General features: G+C 30.2%; 2 protein-coding genes across 3 annotated transcripts in view; both read left to right on the top strand.

Annotated features, from left to right (window-relative positions):
- Window positions 1–6,329, top strand: part of LOC107168210 (uncharacterized) — a 37,590-nt gene extending 31,261 nt beyond the window's left edge. Inside the window, exons 8-10 of the mRNA XM_015517538.2 lie at window positions 299–778; window positions 863–1,238; window positions 1,413–6,329. Coding sequence (XP_015373024.2) covers window positions 299–778; window positions 863–1,238; window positions 1,413–1,968 — 1,412 coding nt within the window. The 3' untranslated portion in view covers window positions 1,969–6,329. The remainder of the gene's footprint in view (window positions 1–298; window positions 779–862; window positions 1,239–1,412) is intronic.
- A 3,682-nt stretch (window positions 6,330–10,011) lies between these two features.
- f (espin protein forked) overlaps window positions 10,012–21,500 on the top strand; it is a 73,369-nt gene continuing 61,880 nt past the window's right edge. Inside the window, exons 1-2 of one of the 2 annotated variants that reach the window (XM_089225615.1) lie at window positions 10,012–10,373; window positions 11,552–11,731. In XM_089225615.1, coding sequence (XP_089081741.1) covers window positions 10,090–10,373; window positions 11,552–11,731 — 464 coding nt within the window. In that variant the 5' untranslated portion in view covers window positions 10,012–10,089. Of the gene's footprint in view, window positions 10,374–11,154; window positions 11,367–11,551; window positions 11,732–21,500 lie in introns of those variants that run through there. The other variant, XM_089225616.1, reaches the window with a different exon arrangement.

Here is a 21,500-nt window from a genome sequence, read left to right as displayed (position 1 = left end):
AATCCGAGTTCAGGATTATAAATCTTTAATCCTAATTCCGGTTTGTCCGAACAAAATAATGACCATCACTAAAACATACCGTGCCATGTTAGCAATATTCCGATGATAACTGATTTACGGTGCACATGTCGCATAAATCTCGTCATGTTGCCGACTGAGAAAAAAATAATCACATGCGCGTATATAATATACGAAGCAAATCAATTTTTTTATGCGCCGCAATTTATTATCAACTATAGATTTATGCATCGCATCTTTGTCGACCGTCGTAATCTTAACTCGTGTTTTCTTTGTACAGGCCTGCTAACACATATGGAACACATGCGCATGGATCCCAAGCATCAGTTTGCTGCGCAGTACGTTCTGAGCAGAGCGGCTGCTGAACGCAGAGAACGAGAAAACTTCCTAGCCGCCGTGACGGCCACCAACAGCATGGGTGGCCCCGCCTCACCTCATTCTGTTCACTCAGATTCGTCTTCATCGAACAACGGCGAAGTGGACGGTCCCAGTGGAGCTGGTTCTACAGGTTCAGTTGGCACTGGCACCAATAATTCTGTGGTTGCTGCGGTGGCCGCGGCTGCAGCGGCAGCTGCGGCAGGCGGTAACGTCGTTGTTCCAACGGGTGGCCGGCTATCTGTCTCACCAGCCGACAACCAAATTCCGTTAGTGTTGCATCACAACAACAACAACACGACGACAAACAACAACAATAATAACAACAACAATCCTACGGCGATTAAGTTGGCTGAGCTAATGGCCGCTAGAACTGGAGGCATGAGTAAGTGAACTTTCTGTGTTCAGCCTAACACATTTAAGTTTTTTTTTTCTATTAAAAACATTTTTATATTTGTCTATCGTATAGTTAGTGGTAATGGAGGTCACCAATACATGAACCAGCAACCTCAGTACAACGCCAATGATCTTCAAAGAGCTGCTGCATTATTCATGAGCCAGCAGCAGGCCCATGCTGCTGTATCACAGGTTCAACAGCAACAGCAGCAACAACAACAGCAACAACAACAGCAGCAGCAGCAGCAGCAACAACAACAGCAGCAGCAGCAGCAACAGCAACAACAGCAACTTCAGCAGAACCCACCATCGCCGTCACACTCACCGCGATCTGCACCTCCAACCCCGGCGTCTGTAGTCCAAGCGGCCGCGGCCAATCTTGCTGCGGCGGCCATGCGCATCACCCAGTCTAATGCCATGCACCAAAACCCATTGGTTACCACTTCCAGGTACGCTATTATAATGATGATATTAAATTAGTCCCGATGGGTGTATTGGGTTGTATTGACATGCTATGTACATTTTAAGTGGGTCGTATAAAACAGGGTTATAGAAGTATTTAGGTAAAAAAAAAAAAAGGTTTCGCACGCATTAATACGTATGTACATTTTTTTGTTCAACAGTGGTTCCGGTTCAAACTCGTCAGTAAACTCGATGCAATCAGCTGTCCAGATGGCCATGAACGCAGCCGTTCGGGCTTCCATGTCGTCCATGGTTGACGGTCTCGGTGGTGGACACCACCAGCAGTCCGGTCACCAGTCCATGCTCCACCACCACCAACAGTCCAACCACGAGCAGAGCTCACCGACGTTACGGATGCAGGAAGCCATACTTAGGTCTCAAGCGGAGGCAGCGCTCAGGTTGGCCGTCTCGCAAGCCGTAGCCGCGTCATCCGGCCAGCAACAGGTACCTGAACAAAACCGACAGTCGTCGGTACAACAGCAGAACGCGCATCAGACACAGCAGAACGTAGCCATCAACTACAACGCCATGGCACAGGGGCAGTTGATGAACGGACAGAATCCTTACCACCACCAAGGCCAAGTGTCGCCTGACCTGTCCGAGGCGCTAAGGCTTCAGGAACAACGGCTCGAACAGGCACTTAGGCTACACGGCGGTGACCCAAGGGCTCTGGGCTTCACTTTTGGTAACACCCAACAGGGTCATATTAACCCATGAGAGTTCAGTTACTATTAACGATGAGGTCCTCTAAGCCCTTCCCCTTACCCATCCCCTCACAAGCTACCCATCCACTCCCAAACTAACCATCCACCATCGTCAGTCACTGACATACTATTATATTATTATGCTATTGTCGTCATCCACCAACACCGCCACCACTACCACATCCATCTCCTAAAGCTCAAAGGCAGACCTGCTGCAGCGCGCGCACATGATTATTTATTATTATTGTAATTACGATATTTATTTATTATTATACCTTTACTATACTATTATATTAATTATTAAACATATACTTTACTTAATATTATAATTACCTACTATAAGAATAGTAATTTTATTTTTACCAAAACAATAATTATCCCACTGAAAGACATGTTGTCGTCGTCGACCGTGTCATGAGTACCTACATACGTCGACGACGGTTTGTGTCAAATTTGTAAATAGTTGTAAATACTAATTAATATGTAATTGCGATTTTAAAGATTACCTGATTTTGAAATACGTCGTTTAGCAAATTTTTTTTGTACAGTTATGTATAATATTATTTGTGTTTTTTTACGTGAGTTGTAACAAATACATTTAAATCGAGAAATCGAGAAATCGAGAAATCCAATTTATACGGATCTCTCAGCGAGAGATTCGAACAACGTATAATATAAAGCAACATTTAGGTTCCAAAAACATTATTATTTATTCAAATAATAAATAATAATTAAACGTTCAAATAATTTGTTCTGTTAATTTGTATTTATTTTAGTTTTAATTTTCATCCAAGGGATTTTTGCAATTTTATTTTATTCGGTTTAAATAGTTTTTTTTTAGTAAAAAATAACTCATTATTCACTTTGTTTATTTAATTTTAATACAAAAATTATTGTCTTTTACTATCATTTCTTCAGAGAGAAACTTGTCTCATGAATTAACCCATTTATAGGACTCCCAAAAATATTGTAGGTAAATCACGTGTATGCAAATCACCCCATTAAAAGCATCTTATACGAAAATACATTTTCAGAGAGTTTAGCTTAAGAAATAAATACCGTGTAATAATATTTAGCATGTAAATAAGATGAAAACATTATCTCTCAATACACTGCATTTTCCTTCCTCGACATTGAATTTCTCATGACAACACGACAGAGCGCGCAATCTTGTACATATAATATGATAGTGACAATAGTAGAACAGACATTTTATTTTATTTATTTACTTGTAAATACAATGAAAAAAAATTAAAAACAAAATATTTTCTGAACAACCAACCCTGTACATAATAATATAATAATTAAATGATAAAATGGTAACGATATTTAAAAAAATATCTAACCCTAGCTCTCTTACCCACGTACGGCGTTTACAACCCATCCCGGTTAAACCTCCCATACGTTCAAGTCACGTGCACATTAATATACGAATATTATGTTATACATAAAAATGATATGCTCACCGTACTTGTGTAAACCACGTGAAACCAATGCAAAAAGCGGCTGTCGTGTTCTCTTCGTAATTTTTCCGAAATATCGTTTTGTCGATTATTCGTTTGTGATTCCTTTAATTTATTATTTATCCTCGTTCAAGTATAATATTACACGTGCGCTTTATTCTAACCTCGAGAGTAGGGAGCAGGAGGACAATAATATTATATTATGTGATTTTTATTTGTTTATATTTATTAATATTATTGTTTTTTATTTTATCCGTCAACATGCCAATCAAAACAATCTCGTGCAATAAAATAGAGGAAAAATACAAATTCTATTTTCGTTTAATTCCCTGAGACGAACGAGCTGCGGTATATAATAATATGTACACATAAACACATACGCCACACAACACACAACAATATCAAAACGATCGTACATAGTATATTATGATTATATAAACCACACATGTTTCTATTATAAACTCAGTACCATTTGACGGATGACACAGATACGAAATGCAAACAATATAATAAAACTGATCAATAGACAAAAAATACGCGATCAGATCAATCGATCATGTCTGAATCTATCGACGGAACTTCTGCAAACGATGTTTTATCGTAGGTACCCAATTCCGTGTAAATCGCGTATTCCACTCACACACACACACATACAATATAAATAATATAATAAACAATAGCCCAAATACACGCTACCGCTGTGTATCATAGACACAAACACTCATTATACAAGATTTTCTCGCAGATTTCCGTATAATAGTAATATATTCATTTAGCGTATAGGTCCGAATATAATGCGCACCGTATTTAATATAATTGTTAATAATATTACGATATAATATTATTACTGTGCGTATTGTACAATAGCTCAAACCGGAAAGTTTCCGGCCACACACACACACACATACACACAAGCCATTGCGAGTAGTTCAAAATTTCGGGTCGAATGATACTGAAATGTTATCGAATTTTTGGTTTCACTTTCTCGGTTCTTCATAATATTATATCCGTCCCCCGGCCGTCCACAACAACCGTTATTCGCCGCTACGGTAATTTTCATGAACGCGTATCCACACCTAATCACAAGTCGCAACACTAATTAAGTACCTACTTACTTTCATACTATTACCGTACTACAAACTCATATCGTTTTCGGGGACGTCCTGCGCGGGACCCGAACGTGCAATGGACCAACAACATTATATATACCCAGACGCAGATTCGTCGAATCTGTATTTTTTTTCTTTTAATTATTTATTTTAAAACTGATAATTAGTTATAATCCGTTGGATATTATTTAGCTAATAGGATTAATGCAAATACATAGTTCGTAGGATACTTTTAGTGCCGTTTTCAATAAAATAAATAATACCATAATAATAATCATAATATAACGATAACAATAATGATACTATTTACAGTTTGAGATAAATAAAACGGTTCAATGGTTATTTTTGAACATTTTTTTTTTTTTTATTAAGTTTTTCTTTCACCATGGATATGTTTTTCAGTACATTTTAATATTGAATTAGTCGAATTCACTATATTATATTTCTATTATTGTTTGATTGATGACGAATGTAACTGTTCACATGCAAAGTGATTACTTTTATTATTATTATTATTATTATTATTATTATCATTATCATTATTATTAATTTGTTCGTTGGCTTATTTAAAATAAAAAAAATAATAAGTTTAATTTTATAAAACTATTTCAACCTAATCTTTAATGGGTACCTAGTTTTATCATTAATATTGTTTATTTTTTACTCGCTATTTGTACCTACTTTATTAAACGTTAAAGTTTTTTTTTTCATTCAAGACCAGTTGAGTTTTCATTTTACCGTTTTATTTTATCAGCTTTTTAATAGTATTGCAATTAACAATTTATAAAGGTAGTTTTATCGTTATAATTTAGTTTTCCGTTTTTTGCTGACTATTTTTACGTTACAATAGTTACAGTACTCTACGACTTTTTTCATTATTATTATTATTATAACATTATAACAATATTACATTATTACAGTTTCAATAATATTACACTAATAACATTAAATAATAGTTACTGATTTAGACAGTGTTTTTTGTTTTATGAATTAATGAAATATACACTATAAACGTAGTTTGGAATATTTAGTCTTACAATATTTGAATAAGAATAATAATAGTCAACATACATATAATAATACGGTTTTCAGTTTTACACACACACTCATACAGACAGAATGTTTAAGATGTTTTTATTGTTACAAAAATCAATTATAGTTTTAAAATTATACAATTGGTTTTTTTTTCTATTGTGTTCCTTTTGGTGTTAAGTTTATGTTATACGCATATATCTGTTCAGTTTTTTTTGTGTGGTATGTTTTTTTTTTTTTTATATTAATTATAATAAGCTACGATTTTAATGCTAAATTATACGCTCCTCTCCCAAAACTTATTTTTATTATTTGTATTAAGTTGCTCAAAAAATAATAATTTTTAATAAATTGGAACAAAAATGTATTTAAAAAGTATATAATATATTATTATTGTCATTGTAAAAAATTTTTGGGAAACAATTGTCTAGATATTCGATGTTAATATTATATTATATTATATAACATTATGATTTTTATTATTATTATTATTATTATTATTATTAATATTATTATTATTATTATTACTATATTATTTTCGGTTCCTTAAAATTATTATATTTTGCCATGAAAATTATTGTCCTGATGTTTTGAAACACGACTATATTATATATTATACGTTTCGGTTCGGTTCGATATATTGAACAAAAATAAAAATATAAGTGAAAATAAAAAAATGATGTTTGTGTAGTAAAACGATATTTATATTATATATTGTATTAAAAATTTAGTTAATATAAAATATACGTTAAAGTCATTAAAATCTTGAATCTTCCGCGTTGTTCTTTGCCTACATATAAATGTTTGGTACTAGCTATGCTACCTATAGTTATTTAGTTATATCTATGATATTATCACGTATAATGAATCTAGAATTATGTTTATTGGCTTCAACACACTTATTTCTGGCTGCAGTTTTATTGTTCGGGCTATGTATATATACACTATACAGTGCGTTACACGATTTTTCGCATATTTCACGGACTTAGATGGACCGTGATGAAAGCCTATTCGATTATCTTGGTCAAGTCGGGAAAACGTGAACACACACGCAATAGTCGGTCACGGCCTTGACCGTTTCAGGAAATCGCTGGGCTAAATCAGGTCAATTTATCATTATAGTATATAAATTCATCGATTATTGTTTGTATTTGCGCGCGTGTTTTGCCTCATATCTACGCCAATGTATAGCATATACACCAGAACATCATGAGCTAAATGAGACCGAGACGACTACTTACGCACCAACTATATATAATACAATAAAATACATTATAAATCATATATAAATAGGTAACTCTGTGCATAATCTGTAAATGTTTGAATATTGTTGTACACTCTGACATGTTTATACCATTTTTTAGTTTTCGACTGAAGTAGAATAACTAGTAAATAGTGAATTTAATTGTTCTACAGCAGGAGCGCGATAACAGAAGTTTCGTGATTTCAAGTTAAATCGAATTTATATCTATGTATTATAATAAACCAGCCCATGGGCTGTCAACAAAAAAAAAAAAAACTAATAAGTGCACATCTCACGTAATATGCACTGCACAGTTGACGCTATCAACGTTTTAAAGACTTTGAATCCGTTTGTGATATCGGATACCTATGGTAATTTATTGAATACAATATTACCTATATACCTATATATATATATACATATTATATTTACTAAAACATAATATTATATTACTTATACAATACAATATAATTCATACATGAGTCTTATTATAAGAAATATTAAAATACTGATTAATGAACAATTTTATATTTGGACCCAAATAAAAACATATTTGCATATTACAGAGCACATCAAATCGATATCCCATAACAATTACGCACTATATTTTTATGTTTTCTTCAAAGTTCTAACCATTATTATAATGTATTAGAATGAGCTGGAGGCTGGACTGTATTCGAGAGATCCTATTGGTAAATTAAATTTTTTTCAAACCGCACCAAACCAAAAGCTAAAAAAAATAAATAAAGAACATCAACCTATTCCAACACTTGCTGTCACGCCTATACCACTTCCATCTCTAAGAAGTGGAAATGAAGCCTCCAGTTCAAACTCAAAAGGAAAACCGTCATACGCCGAAATCTCAGCTAACAGACCACCACCCGATCAATCCCTACACATCATCACCAAATTCCTCGACGAACTAAAATCTATACTTAACCCCCTTCTTACTGTTTTGACATCCCTAATAAACAAAATAACACTCCTTATAACTCCTACTCCATAACACACACACACCACATATTCCGTAGATCAATAACACAAACACACAGTATATTTATTATATATATAACTCTAAATTAAATTGCTATTGTGATTGTTATTTATTTATAACTAACTTGTTGTAACATGTAATATGTTGATACATTTTAATTTTTAATAAATAAAATTTTTTTTTCATATAGTGGGTTAAGAAGGATTTTAAGCTTCTTAAAAATAAATGTAGTTTCTATTCAAATTATAATGAGATAAAAAAAATATAATTTATATATAGCGCCATATAGTGATAAATAAAACTTGTATTTTAACGATTATATGATTGATATAAAAAATTGAATAAAAAAATATTGAAAACTCCAAGCTACTAAAATCACTTAGCTCCAGAAGATTTCGTTTTAGAAATTCGTGGTACGATTGATAATCACTGTAATACTATAATATTATTATAGTGTTACCCGGCTATGCACATTCGTCTCTGTCTAGTCGTTTCACGTAATGTTAGTTTAGTAGACCTTATAGTCACCTTCGATCAAAAACGATAATAACTTGATGAATTGAGTTAGGAATATGATAATTCCAGATGAATGAAAACATGATGATTCTACGATCAGTACAATCACTAAACAGTATCTATTTCAATAAATATATTAGTTTTAAAAACATTTTATCAGATCATTTATATGGATTGTAAGATATTGAATATTTGCTATACTAAATGTCTCTATCTCATCACGTAAAAGAAAATGTAATATACGAGAAATATCACCAGAATTAATGTTGTATCACCTATAATTGACTATCGGAATATATTCATAAATTATTATTATTTATTATTCAATCACCATTTGTTACGTGGATACTGTCATAAAAATATTATTTCAAGCAATTGTTACCTTGACCATAATTATTTTCAGATTTTTACAAGTCGTTTATTATTTTAACTTTTATTTTCTCATCATAATTTATTTTACTTTTTTAAGAATATATTCGTGTGTTATAATTTTTATTGTAATTTGTATTTCAAAAGTATACTTATTTTAATAGACATAAATATCAAAGTATCAATATCAGTATATATATATATAGGTAGGCCAACCAAACAATAGTAGGTATTGGCATAAATTCAACAATCGATAATTCAAAAAGCAGTTCAGTTAACTGTACACTATGGGAAATACTCATTTATACAGTTTATTTCTTTATTTATTTGTAAACCAAACATTTAAAATAATAATAATATAATGTTATTCGGAATGCCAATATTCTGGTTGTTTAATGTATAAGTTAATACCTAAGTATGTTGACAAATTGAATATTTTTTTATTTCATTAATTAAAACTAGATAGTATCCACCGTGTGATACGTAATACAATAATCTATAATTAAGCATCTTAACACATAATAGTTAATTCGATTGTATACGAATCCTGTATTTTTTTATTTATCATACATATACCTATACACTGCAGAAAGGTACTTCACGCAATCAAATTGATATCGGCTTTTATTATTTAACGTGCAGAGAAATCCGTCAGTCTCAACGATGCGTTTCCCGAGTATATTACATATATACACTAGATTAAATGTTACATAATAAACCTTGATGTATACAATGTATACAAACAAATAAAAATCCGAAAGATTTGAAGGATATTCGACTACGTGTCATCACGAGTTATATTGTCGCGGTGACAGAACTACAGAAGTTATTCGTCTCGTCAGCAGTTCGGCACATATATAACAATATATTATATTAATATAGATACGCATATTATTATCATGTTATGTATATACACGATGCACTGATTCTGAGTCAGATGTGTATATTATATACATTACACACACACACTTACACGCACAAACATAACATATATATAATATGTAATATTGTAATATACTATGTTATGTGTGATGTTATCGTCGGACGGTCAGGTAAAATAAAACGATTGGTCGCGGTCCGCCGAGAATTGAAAACCGACAAAATAACATCGAGGCTACCAAAATCACTTGATCGCCGCGGTGAAAGATTTCCACCGTAGAAAATCGTCGTACGCACGGAAATCACTATCGAATATACCATCGTAATATGCACGGCAGCGCACATTCATCAACGTCTCGTCCGTCTGCGAGGTACGTCCGCACTGGACATCGTCCCCAAAAATAATTTCGCGCGATCATATTTAAGACTTTGTATCTTATTGTAATAATAGTCTATATTAACCTAACATCATACATTTGTGGAGGTGCGTTGCCACGTTTAGCGAATATCCACACTGGACATCATTATTATGTGTTTATGGAAATTGCTGCTTCTCGGCTGGACGCGGCCTAACTCGTCGGATTCGGGTGACTGCAAAGGAGGAGGAGACCTGCACAAGCAGCATCATACATCCTCAGATGACGATATGTCTGACAGTGGGATATCTAGCGGCGAATTCAGTCTGGAAAACGTGTGCGAAGACTCGTGTAGCCCCTGCTCAGCTCCACAGCCGACTCTTCCGGCTCCAGCTCCCCCGACTCTTCCAGCTTCAGCTCCCTCGGATCCAGCTCTACCGGCTCGTGGCGATAACAGGCAAGTCGATTTTTTTATATTTTAGTATTCCGCGGGTTTTACATGATTTAGTTATAATTAAAATATAGTCGTATACCGCCATGTATGCAATAGTGCATTCAAAATCGGTAAAACACTTATAATCCAAAACCCAGGCAACACGTGCAACACATGCAAAAACATGTAACTAAGAAATTTTAAAAATACAAAAGTATGAAAATTCAAGTATTGCAAAAATTCAATTTTTATGGTTGTATAAAGTATGGAGTTTTTCGACGAATAGAAAAAACCTTTTAGTAAAACTCGTGTTCACTGGTAGGTATGCAAGTTATGTTTTGTGTAATTGGTCAAACATGAGAATTTTATGAGCCGCTTTTTCTATAGTTCTGTATTATACAACTTTATTAATTTTTATGATACATTATTTGTATACGGGAATCACGGGCCGGTAACTCGCCCGCGTCGTGTCATCCTTATCGCAGACCAATTTTACATCATTTATTATACAAACCGCTATAATATTTTTCCACACGTGGAAAAGCTTAACTCGCGCGCGTTTTATCGGAATAACGATCGATGACGATGGAATCCCGCAGAGCGTAAAAGTCGCGCGCGCTCGTTGGCCGCGGCAAGTTACGAAATCGTTTCGAAACGTTAGCCGCCGTCGCCGATACGCATCTCTGCAGCGGTGTATGTACGGGGATCGCTGTGGAACGTCCGAGAGGATTTTTCTACGTTTATTCTTCCCGACTGTTTTCATTCTTTTCTCTTGAATTCGCTCACAACGGTGTTCGCAGTCATGACCAACGCATCGTTCATGTACAACAACCGACAAGTGCTGTTGATCAGTTCCAAACAGCTGGACGCTGAAGTCTTGCGTGCCTGCCGGGTGGGAGACTTCAATTTCTTAGGTTTCATAGCTGGCACTGACACTGACCGTCTGCAGGCTGAGGACTCACGTGGTGCAATGGGATCGCATTACGCCGCCAGGACAGGACAGTTGTCCGTGCTGAGGTGATACGGCAAACGGATGTTTATACCTAATGATTTGCGATATTATTTTTCGATTTGCCATTTTATTATTTTTATTTATATTTATGACATGAAGTGCGTTTACTGCATACGTAAAGTGAATAGCGATTATATATTTATTCACTGGGGAGTTATCATAAATAATATCTATAGTTTCGTTCATATAGGTTTCTAAAAATCCACGGTATTAGAAATCTGAACAAGAAATCGTGTGTGGGATACACGGCTTTGCACGAAGCGTCCATCAACGGTCATGTAGCTTGTATGGAATGGCTGATCAGATACTCGGGATGCAAGGCTTCCGAAAAGGACGTGGATGGTTGCAACGCTCTTCACTTAGCATCCAAGTAAGTGTCGATTATATAAAAACAATTTTAATAATATTCTATCTAAGCAGTTTAAATAAAACATACTAAAAATACCTAGCAAGTATATTATTATTAAAATATACTACCTATAGTAGGTGATCTATTGAAAAGTATATACGTGCGGCTTTTGCGGCTTTATAATAACAAAAATATACAGTTTATCTATTTATCTACAATAATAGTATTAATTTCTATATTTTGGTAGATGTATATAATAGAAAATAGGTGAATTATTATAAATTCGGCAAATATTGATTAATTAAAATGTGAGAATAAAATCTGACTGTGGTAAATAAATAACAACTAATATTTTTGAATTTAAACTGAATTAACTTAAAAATGTATAAATCGAAGATCACAATTATTGATTAATAATTATATAATAATATTGTCCACTTTATTTAAATTGGTGTTTAATTTTCAAAAAGTTAAATTACCATGCATACCATAATAATATACTTATATATTATATTGTATTTCCATGTCATTAACTTGAACACATCATCAAATACAAATTGTATATTTTAATTTGAGTAAAATATATATATATATATATTATATACATATTAAATTTAAACGGTTCTTTAATTATTTTATTTTCTAAAGATATTTTAAGATTTGTATCTTATTAGTATGAAATAAAAAACATTTCAAATAATTGTAAGATTAAAAAATATTGGTTGATACGTAAAAAGTTCGAAAAATGTTTTGCAAAATCTTTGCGTTTTATGATCTAATTTCAAGCTCAAAACAAAACTATTGATAAAATACAACAAAGAAAAAACGAAATACTGTTTGACTTTAAACATTTACAACTATTGTTGCAATAGATTTTGTAGAAATCTTACAAAACTACTTATATGTTAAAAAAAAAAAAAGTTTTTATTCCGAATACATAATATAGCTATTAGTAGTAGCTAATAATACACACTAATTTCAGTAATTTCCATAATTATAAATGATTTTTGAACAATAATATTCTGACTAAATAATTTTGGATATAATATCATAAATCTATATTATTATAGTTTATTACGACTCTATAACTTGCAATTTGCATCACAACAATAATGTTACTCAAACTGAAGTCGTTAATTTAAATATAATATTTTTTTGTTTAATTGTTTTGACGTAAATAAATATATATATTCTTTAAGATTTTTATAAAAAATAGTACACAATGTGATTTAAAATGTCAATTTTAAATTATTATAATTAATATTAGGTGTAGGAATGTGTTTATTTAGGTTCCGAATTTGTGCACTTTAATACACATTGAACTATATATACAGTATACACTATAAGTTTAATTTTTATTGTATGTAAAAAAGATTGGGAGTAATACTGCTATAACATTTTGTAAAGTGTAAAATAATTAGTCGTTACCTATTGCATAAAAATCACAACCGTTACATTACAAACAATTACTTATTAACATTACGTTATATTTTTTACAAGCCGCATTTTATAGGAATAACTTTCATTATATTAAATACCTAATTGCAGACATAATATTATTTGATTTGATCGAACAAATTAATATAGAGTTAGTGTTTTTAACTAATTCATTTTCATAGTTCATTTTCTAATAATCTGTTATCGCAATTTCGATAGGTATGTATTCTATTTGCAGTACATAATATAAAGAATAGCATAGTACTTCACAACCATTAAATTTCTGTTTATAATTTATAAGTTCCAAATAAAACTACATATTAACATCATATAGATGAAATATGAAACAGTCATCGCATTTGTCTTCCACACGTTTGTCTGGACGATTACGGGCTTAGGTTCACAATATTATTGAATTTATAACAAAGAATGTCGATTTTAGTAATTTTGTTTTAATTATAAAATATTTTTTATGAGATCAAGGAACTTTAGCGTGCATTATTGTATTTTATTTACTCAAAGACATTTTTAAAAAATTTAGATTATTTTTATTCTATTGAAGTCTGCCGTTAACTATAAATATTAAAATAATTTACCATAATAATTTAGACCAACTACGTAAACACTCCTGGAATGTCAATGATTTTCCAGTGAAATATTTAAAATATTGCGAATCCAGCGGAGTGGATTTTATTTTTTTCGTTCTTAATAAAATTGTAGTTATATAGGTACAAGAAATAATATTTTTATTACCCAAAATAATTTACAGACAATACGAATATCGCGAATCAGATTTTACGTATAGTGCACTGCTCTCTAGTTGTGACGGGACGTACAACGGTTAGGATTCTTGCACATTTGTACGCCAGCGCCATAGGTAATATGTAGATGGCATTAGAATAATACCGTTCCCGTTTCTCTACGACAGAATATCCTCAGAAAACTGACAGATTTTTTACTATAGTCCGTTGCGTCTTTTTTCGTGTGTCATTACTCATTAGTCATTATGTTTACCTCGTTAGTTTTATAGTTTGCTATCTGCAACCCGTATTTTTGAATAACCGACAATGGTGGGCAAAAATTATTTTTTAAGTAACACGAATTCATTCACAGTGTTACTGTATTTGTGTAAGTTCTAGACACTTACATTAAAAATGTATACGACACAATCGCCTACTACATTTCATTTTTCATAATATGACGATAAGCCAATAGGTAAACTCAAATTTTAGAAACTTAAAACAGATCAAATTCGATACAATAATTACTTATATACCATGTGTTGGATTGGTTTGGTTTACATATTTGCTATTTTAGTGATTGAGTGTAGTCATTGTGGATATGAGAATTTTAATGTTTGATACGTTTTAAAAGTATTACGTTTACAATATTTGCCATTATGCTAAATCCATTTTGTGACATAATTTAGATATTGAACATTGTTTTTGTAAAGATACCAATTATTTAGCGAAATCAGTATAGGTTTTAAAATATATGTAGCCAATGTAGGCACTTAGGAAATAGTTAGTAATGTGGTGAATGAGTTTTAGTTAGAATAAAATGTTCAAACCACCTTTTTAACCGAATTCCTTGCAACAGTAGTTGTTTGCTACTAATTACTTATTAGCAACAGCCGCAATAATACTAATATTACCTTAAACAGAAATAAAATCGTACATCATGAAACATTAATACCTATGCATTAAAACGTCATCTGATATTATTATTTCGTCATTTGTCGAATTCGGGTCATCGTCGTTAACGGTCGAATCACAATATGAATATTTAGGTATGATTAAGTCAAAATTAGCACCCTAGAAAATTGTTTAAAAGATTAGTTCCCATTAAGTCACAAAAAAAAAAAAAAACTGGAGCTTAAGCACCCCCTTGTTCAAATCGGCGGATGACATAAGCGCCAAAATGAGATAAGAAAAAAAAGTCGTATCGTACATTCGTATACGACGTACGATTGCACCAAAATCCCAGATATCTGTGTGTCACGGTTAATATTATAATAGATATTAAATATCAGATAAATAACAGATATTAAATTTAAAACTATATCGTTCGAAAACTCCAAGTGTTTAATCTTAGGCCCGTTTCACATCGGTGCGTATCATCATACGCGACGTATCGTACGCGCGCGTTTTTAGTTTGCATTGATTAAGGCCATACGCATCAAACTAGCGAGGGAAAAGCGTCAACGTCGGAGTGGTGCATAGGCATATAGGTAACTGAAAACGCGCGCGTACGATCATACGTCGCGTATGATGATCTATGCGAAACGGGCCTAAGATTAAACACTTGAAGTTTTCGAACGATATAGTTTTAAATTTAATATCTGTTATTTATCTGATATTTAATATCTATCAATAACCGTGGCACTAAGTCAACTAATTTATTATCTGCATGATCACGAAAAATCGTCACATAAACTGCAGTGTGTGAGCATTTTTGTGTTATAAACTTATAACATAATACATACCATAATATTATAAAACAATTTATTAAATTTATATTTATATGTATGCCGTATGCGTATTTTAATCTATTATTAAATTTTTTTTATAAAATCGTAATCAGCCGATTTATTATATTTTTATTTATTTTTATGCGTATTTTAATTTATTATTGATATTTATTTTTTTATAAAATCGCGATCAACTGATTTATTATATTTATATTTATTTAATATTTTTATTTTTTCACCTTTGGTGCTTATGTCATATGTTGGATATGATATAACAGATATATAATAATAAATTGGCGCTTATGTCCTACAAATATTGTAACAAATGATATATTATAATTTTTGTACCTTTAGCGCTTGCCTATGTCATTTAGCCTTTCAAGTTTCAATATTCAAATGTCATTAGCTGCGCAGATGGGTGAATATTAAAAATACACGTTATTAGTAAATATCGAACTATCGTGAGAGAAGATCTCGCACTATCACACATGCATGATAGTTGAGAGCTACTATCACGATAGCGACTATCACGAGAATAACCATCATCGTGTGGACCATGGCGCCTTACCTAATACCAGTGGTTTCTTATCTGACATGTCAATAAGTCGTTCAAGTATCAATAATTTTGTGGTTTCTAATACTTATGACAACTATCGTAGTATGCAGCAGTGTATTACATTACTATATTTAACTGTATCCACCAATAATAATAGACCTATTCCAAAACATATCATTATAAGTATATGAAATACAATATTTCTGGATCACTATTTAGTGTGCCTATTTAAAGCGTTATATACAACCATATTAATATTATATTCCTTTGTTGAAATTTATTTTACTATAAATATGATATTTTCGTCTCTTAAAGGACCATAATGATCAATGGTGATATCATATTTTTAGAAATCAAATATTATTCAAAACTATACATAAAATTAAGTACCTAATTTTTGAGGTTTCTTGGTTAAAAAATGATTATTTTTATACATGGCATTATATTCTTCGTTACGGTTGAAAATTTTGATATAACATCATTTTGTAATTCCTTTGTCATTTATATCTATAATTAAATCTGTTCTTCGAGTTATAGACTATATAGTTGAAATATATGTGGTACCGTGTCTACTAATTATTAATTATTATTTATTAGATAGGTAAGCATGAAATTTATTCACATTTAAATCAATAAATCAAATATGTGTTTATATAATTCATTTATCTATTCCTTAAGAGGACGCTACACCCGCATGTGTTGTCTCCGTCTTACAAGTGCGTAATATTGCAAAATTGTTTGGCGCTGGAAAGACCCGAGAAAGCTAAGAAACGAAATTTTCTCCACATAAAAAGGAGAGTTTTGTCTGTGCAATATCGTTTTTATTTTTTCGATATCAGAACTACAAAAGTTATTCATGCTTAAAAAACACAAAATTAATGTATTATAAAACAATAAGAATTTATTTGTATAAGTGATATCGAAAAAAATAAAAACGATATTGCATAGACAAATTCTCCTTTTTATGTGGTGAAAATTTCGTTAGGTTTCGGGTGTAGCGTCCTCTTAAAAAAATAAGCTAATGGGTATACCTATGTAATATTTAAATATTATTGTATGATAAATATCTATAAGTATTGTAAGTAGAATTTGGTAGATACATATACAAAGAAATGTATACAATACGTATAGTACAAAAGTTGGAACAAAATTATTTAAATAATTTTATAATAACTTATAAGTTAAAAATAATTACCTACATAACTTATATTATTGAACTATAACTTTTATCAATAGATAATATTAATTAAGTGTTCCAGACCTATAATATAAGTTTTGTGGCTTGGTGAGGCGCGGTCGTATGCTCAATCTGCGGAAACAAATTGAGCATACGTACCGGTCGCAGTTGCTAGCTTCCGGATGGGTGACCGCCCTGGATTTTTAGCAACATATCCTTGCCACACATACACGAACACGTGGTACAACCCTACCAATATAAAAACCTTCAAACAAAATAATTCATCAATGATCAGCGAATACAATAAAAATAATAATTCCCTGACCTCCGTGTAAATGAATATAAGTAAATAAATGAATAGTTTATTACTTAAATGAATCTTTTTTTTTAACAATTGAAAAGGTACCTACTGGAAATAATATCACCCGTTATAATTAAACCACCTATAAGCTATAGGTTATACCTTATAGCCTAATAAATTCTGAAAATATAAACATTAATCAAAATAAATAAACGCTTTACCTCACATTTGCCATGCTCCTATTATTTTGTTTAAAATTAATGGGTAATTTTCATTAATATTTAATTATACAATTTTGGTAAAATAAAAAAAAACAAGTATCAAAATTAACATTAAATCGAAAATTTCTTATTTCATGGATTCACCACAGAAATATATAACTAGGTAATTACTTATTTTATTTGAGAAAGTATATTAGATGTACCTATACTGACATTTTTACGTTTTATGATTCAAGAGTTCATATGCCGTCATTAAAATAGTTCAAACTGTAAATAATATGGGTACCTACCTATTTAGTAATCTGTTTTATTTTATAGATGTCATAAAATATAGACATTTATAGTTCTAAACTAGTAATATTGAAAATTGAAATGCATTAGATATAATATAATATAAAAACTAGGTATACATTATTACTATCATTATTAGTTATTCTAAGAGTTATAAGTATTATAACTTAAAAACTTTAAAAAAAAAATGCATTTATTTAAATAAAATATAAAATACAGATGTATAATAATTAATAATTAATAATATATACGAGTACATATCTATTATGTATAAATAGGGTCTCATGTATCATTATTCATTAAATATTGTCTAAAAAAATAATTATTTAAATACTGCAACTGTTAAACAAGTAGTTCATTAATTTGTAAAAATGTTATATAATATGTGTTAAACATATAATATTTTCACCTTAATATAATAATAGGTTGTTAAATTATAATTTATTCATAATATGTATCTATTTGTTTACTCAGTAGATAGGTAATTATTTATGTTTCAATACACGCAGACATAGTCATCATAAAATATTGATGACATTTTTTTTACCATCAACTATTTGAAGGTTTTATCATTTTCTTGCATTATTTTCTACATTATCTCATTATTTAAAATTTAAACATAATTTATATCAATAATCTTTTTGAGTGCGTTTCGACATTTCGTTTATACAATTCTGTTATTCCCAGACCATTTGTTTGTAGGTATTTATTACATTTTCTCGATGTCTTGAAAGATTTTGGTAAGTGTAGGTTTGCAAAGAATAATAGTTCACTGAAATTATTTGAATCACTGTGTTAGTGAAATGTGAATATATTTAAAAACCATGTAAATTAGTATCATTTGAATTTGAAACTACATATCTTAGTATAAGTAATTAACATATGAACACATTTAATGACCTATCAGATTAATATAATATTAATATACTCATTAATTTTCTAAATAAAACAGCAGTATAGGAATTCGTATTATTTAAATTAATAAAATTAAGGTCTATGTTTCCGAGATAATAATATGTAGGCAAAATACTAATTTTCGTCTAATTTTCAAATTCAGTGAACACGGTAGAAAAAAGTAGAACGGCTCAATTTTATTATATAAGTAGGTACCCTATACTACGTTTCTAATATAGGTATGCTTCAGAAAATATGATTTAAGTTTGATGAATTTTCAAATTAGTAGGATCTATAATTTAATGGATTGTGACCATAATCCTATTCCAATATTCATATTTCCATTTTAAGCATACCTAACCAAATTTCAAATAGCAATATCAATATATATTCACTAGTATTTTGATTAGATACCTACTATAAATATGATTATAAAATTACAATAATAGAATAGGAAGCTTTTTTGTAACTAGTAGTACTGCAGATAATATTAAATAATTTATTCCAATTAGAGTTAAAACTTATTTAATGTTTGAAATCGATATAAAAACATATGATAAAAAATAAAAAATATTAATTTTTAACAATAGTGAATAAAAAACTTAAATTGGATTTTAGAATATAAGAATTACTTAACCATTGATTTGTGGCTTTATAATCACACTTTTATCGTCAACATTAAAAGTTGTATGCACAGTATTTTTATGCTAATTTTATTATTTTTTTGTTTGCTCTAATCTAGCTATTAGATTCTTCATTTAACGCAATAAATCTTAGAAAATCTTTCAAATTGTTAATTTTTTTAATCCTAATAGTGTGCTCAAAACTAGTCTGCGGAAAAAAAAGAAAGATCTTTGACTGATATTAATAATTTCATTACTTAACGACCTCAACCTTAACCGACCGACACAGTGAGAGGGAACTTCCTCCGGAGAAATGGACGATGCCGCCACCGCTATCAACAACCATACGCTATACCGTCTTATTGTTTTGCCTGACACACTTGTCCGTTAACTTCGAATGCGCTCAGATGGGATTTTTTTAATCGTATTATTGCCGATATCTGTTGTGGTAGATAGCGTGTTTTTGTATTCGTATTTTTGTTTTTGTTTTTCTTGAACGTCTTTTTTTAAATTATTTATTTTACTTGAACTTTTTTGTGGTGGTGAAGTGTTGTTGCACACGTGATATTTATTTGACGAAGCTAAAATCCAGATAAAAATTCACTTTTCAAATGTAAGTTTCAATTCATCGTTAATACTATACTAAATTCAAATCACAAACATTTAATTTTATAACATATTATATTATATAAGCGTCTTAAACTGTATGGGAATCTATTATTCATAACTTATTATTATATTGTTTTTGGCAGTATTTGAAATATTTTGATATTTTGATGATTTGGTAAAATTAGTTTTTGTTTATGTATTTAAATAAGTGTAATACTTTTTTTTTTAGATATATTGTGTTGTAAATTGTAATACTTATGATCTAGTGATATCATTCCATATACAAATATTCATTTTTAATTTCAAAAACTGCAGTATATATATCCGTTAAATTAACTCGAAATACATAAAATCTTAAAATATCCATAATTTAAAATAAAAATAGTAAATACATCATCTATTTGTTATATACTTATTTAACACTTCTTATATATTTCAAAAATCATTTTATTAATCTCAAAGTATTTTGTGTTGATTCACTTTTAAATTAAAAAAATAGAGTAAAAAATGAAGTATTTCAATTTTAAACATTTTGGTGTACACGAATACATATATTTTTACTGCTGTATATTAATATTATGCACTTAAATTTTAATTTATTAAACTAATTTATTTGTACCAATCTATTGTAAATAATATTTTATCATAATTTCTACGCTGTAGGTATGTAGTGATACTTTTGAAATTAAATAGCTATAGTTTGAAATACTTATGTAGATATACAACGGGTAAATATTAAAAATTTTTTGATTTTGTCATCAAAATATTTTTAAATAAATATAAAACTATAATTTTGGGTATAACTTAAAGATTAATTTTTTTTAATTTTAATAATTAACTGTTTTAATTTATAATAACATTATATTTATTATAATATAGATTAATTAAAGTTTATTTAAATAATTGAGATATGCCATATATCCCATATACGTAACATATGATAACTGACGTTAAGATTTGATTAACAGATATCATTTCGATTATCTTATAGTACCATGTTATATTTAACCTTAGTAACTTAAGTGAAATTTTAAAAACATACTATTATACGTTGCTTTAAATTTACGGTTTTATTTTTTGTCAAGTATATTATAGTTTTACTGTTTTATTGAAAATATAATTATTCATCTATTTAAAAAAATGTTAGGTAGAACGATTGCTTTAAAATTGTAATGCCATATCGTTGATCGAAAGTCATTCTTCTTTTTAAT

Source organism: Diuraphis noxia, unplaced genomic scaffold, assembly GCF_037042655.1.
Source record: "Diuraphis noxia isolate RWA-SAM2 unplaced genomic scaffold, SU_Dnox_SAM2 contig0004, whole genome shotgun sequence".
Lineage (NCBI taxonomy): Eukaryota > Metazoa > Arthropoda > Insecta > Hemiptera > Aphididae > Diuraphis > Diuraphis noxia.
Note: the sequence above shows the minus strand (reverse complement) of the source record. Positions and strands in the feature narration are given on the sequence as shown.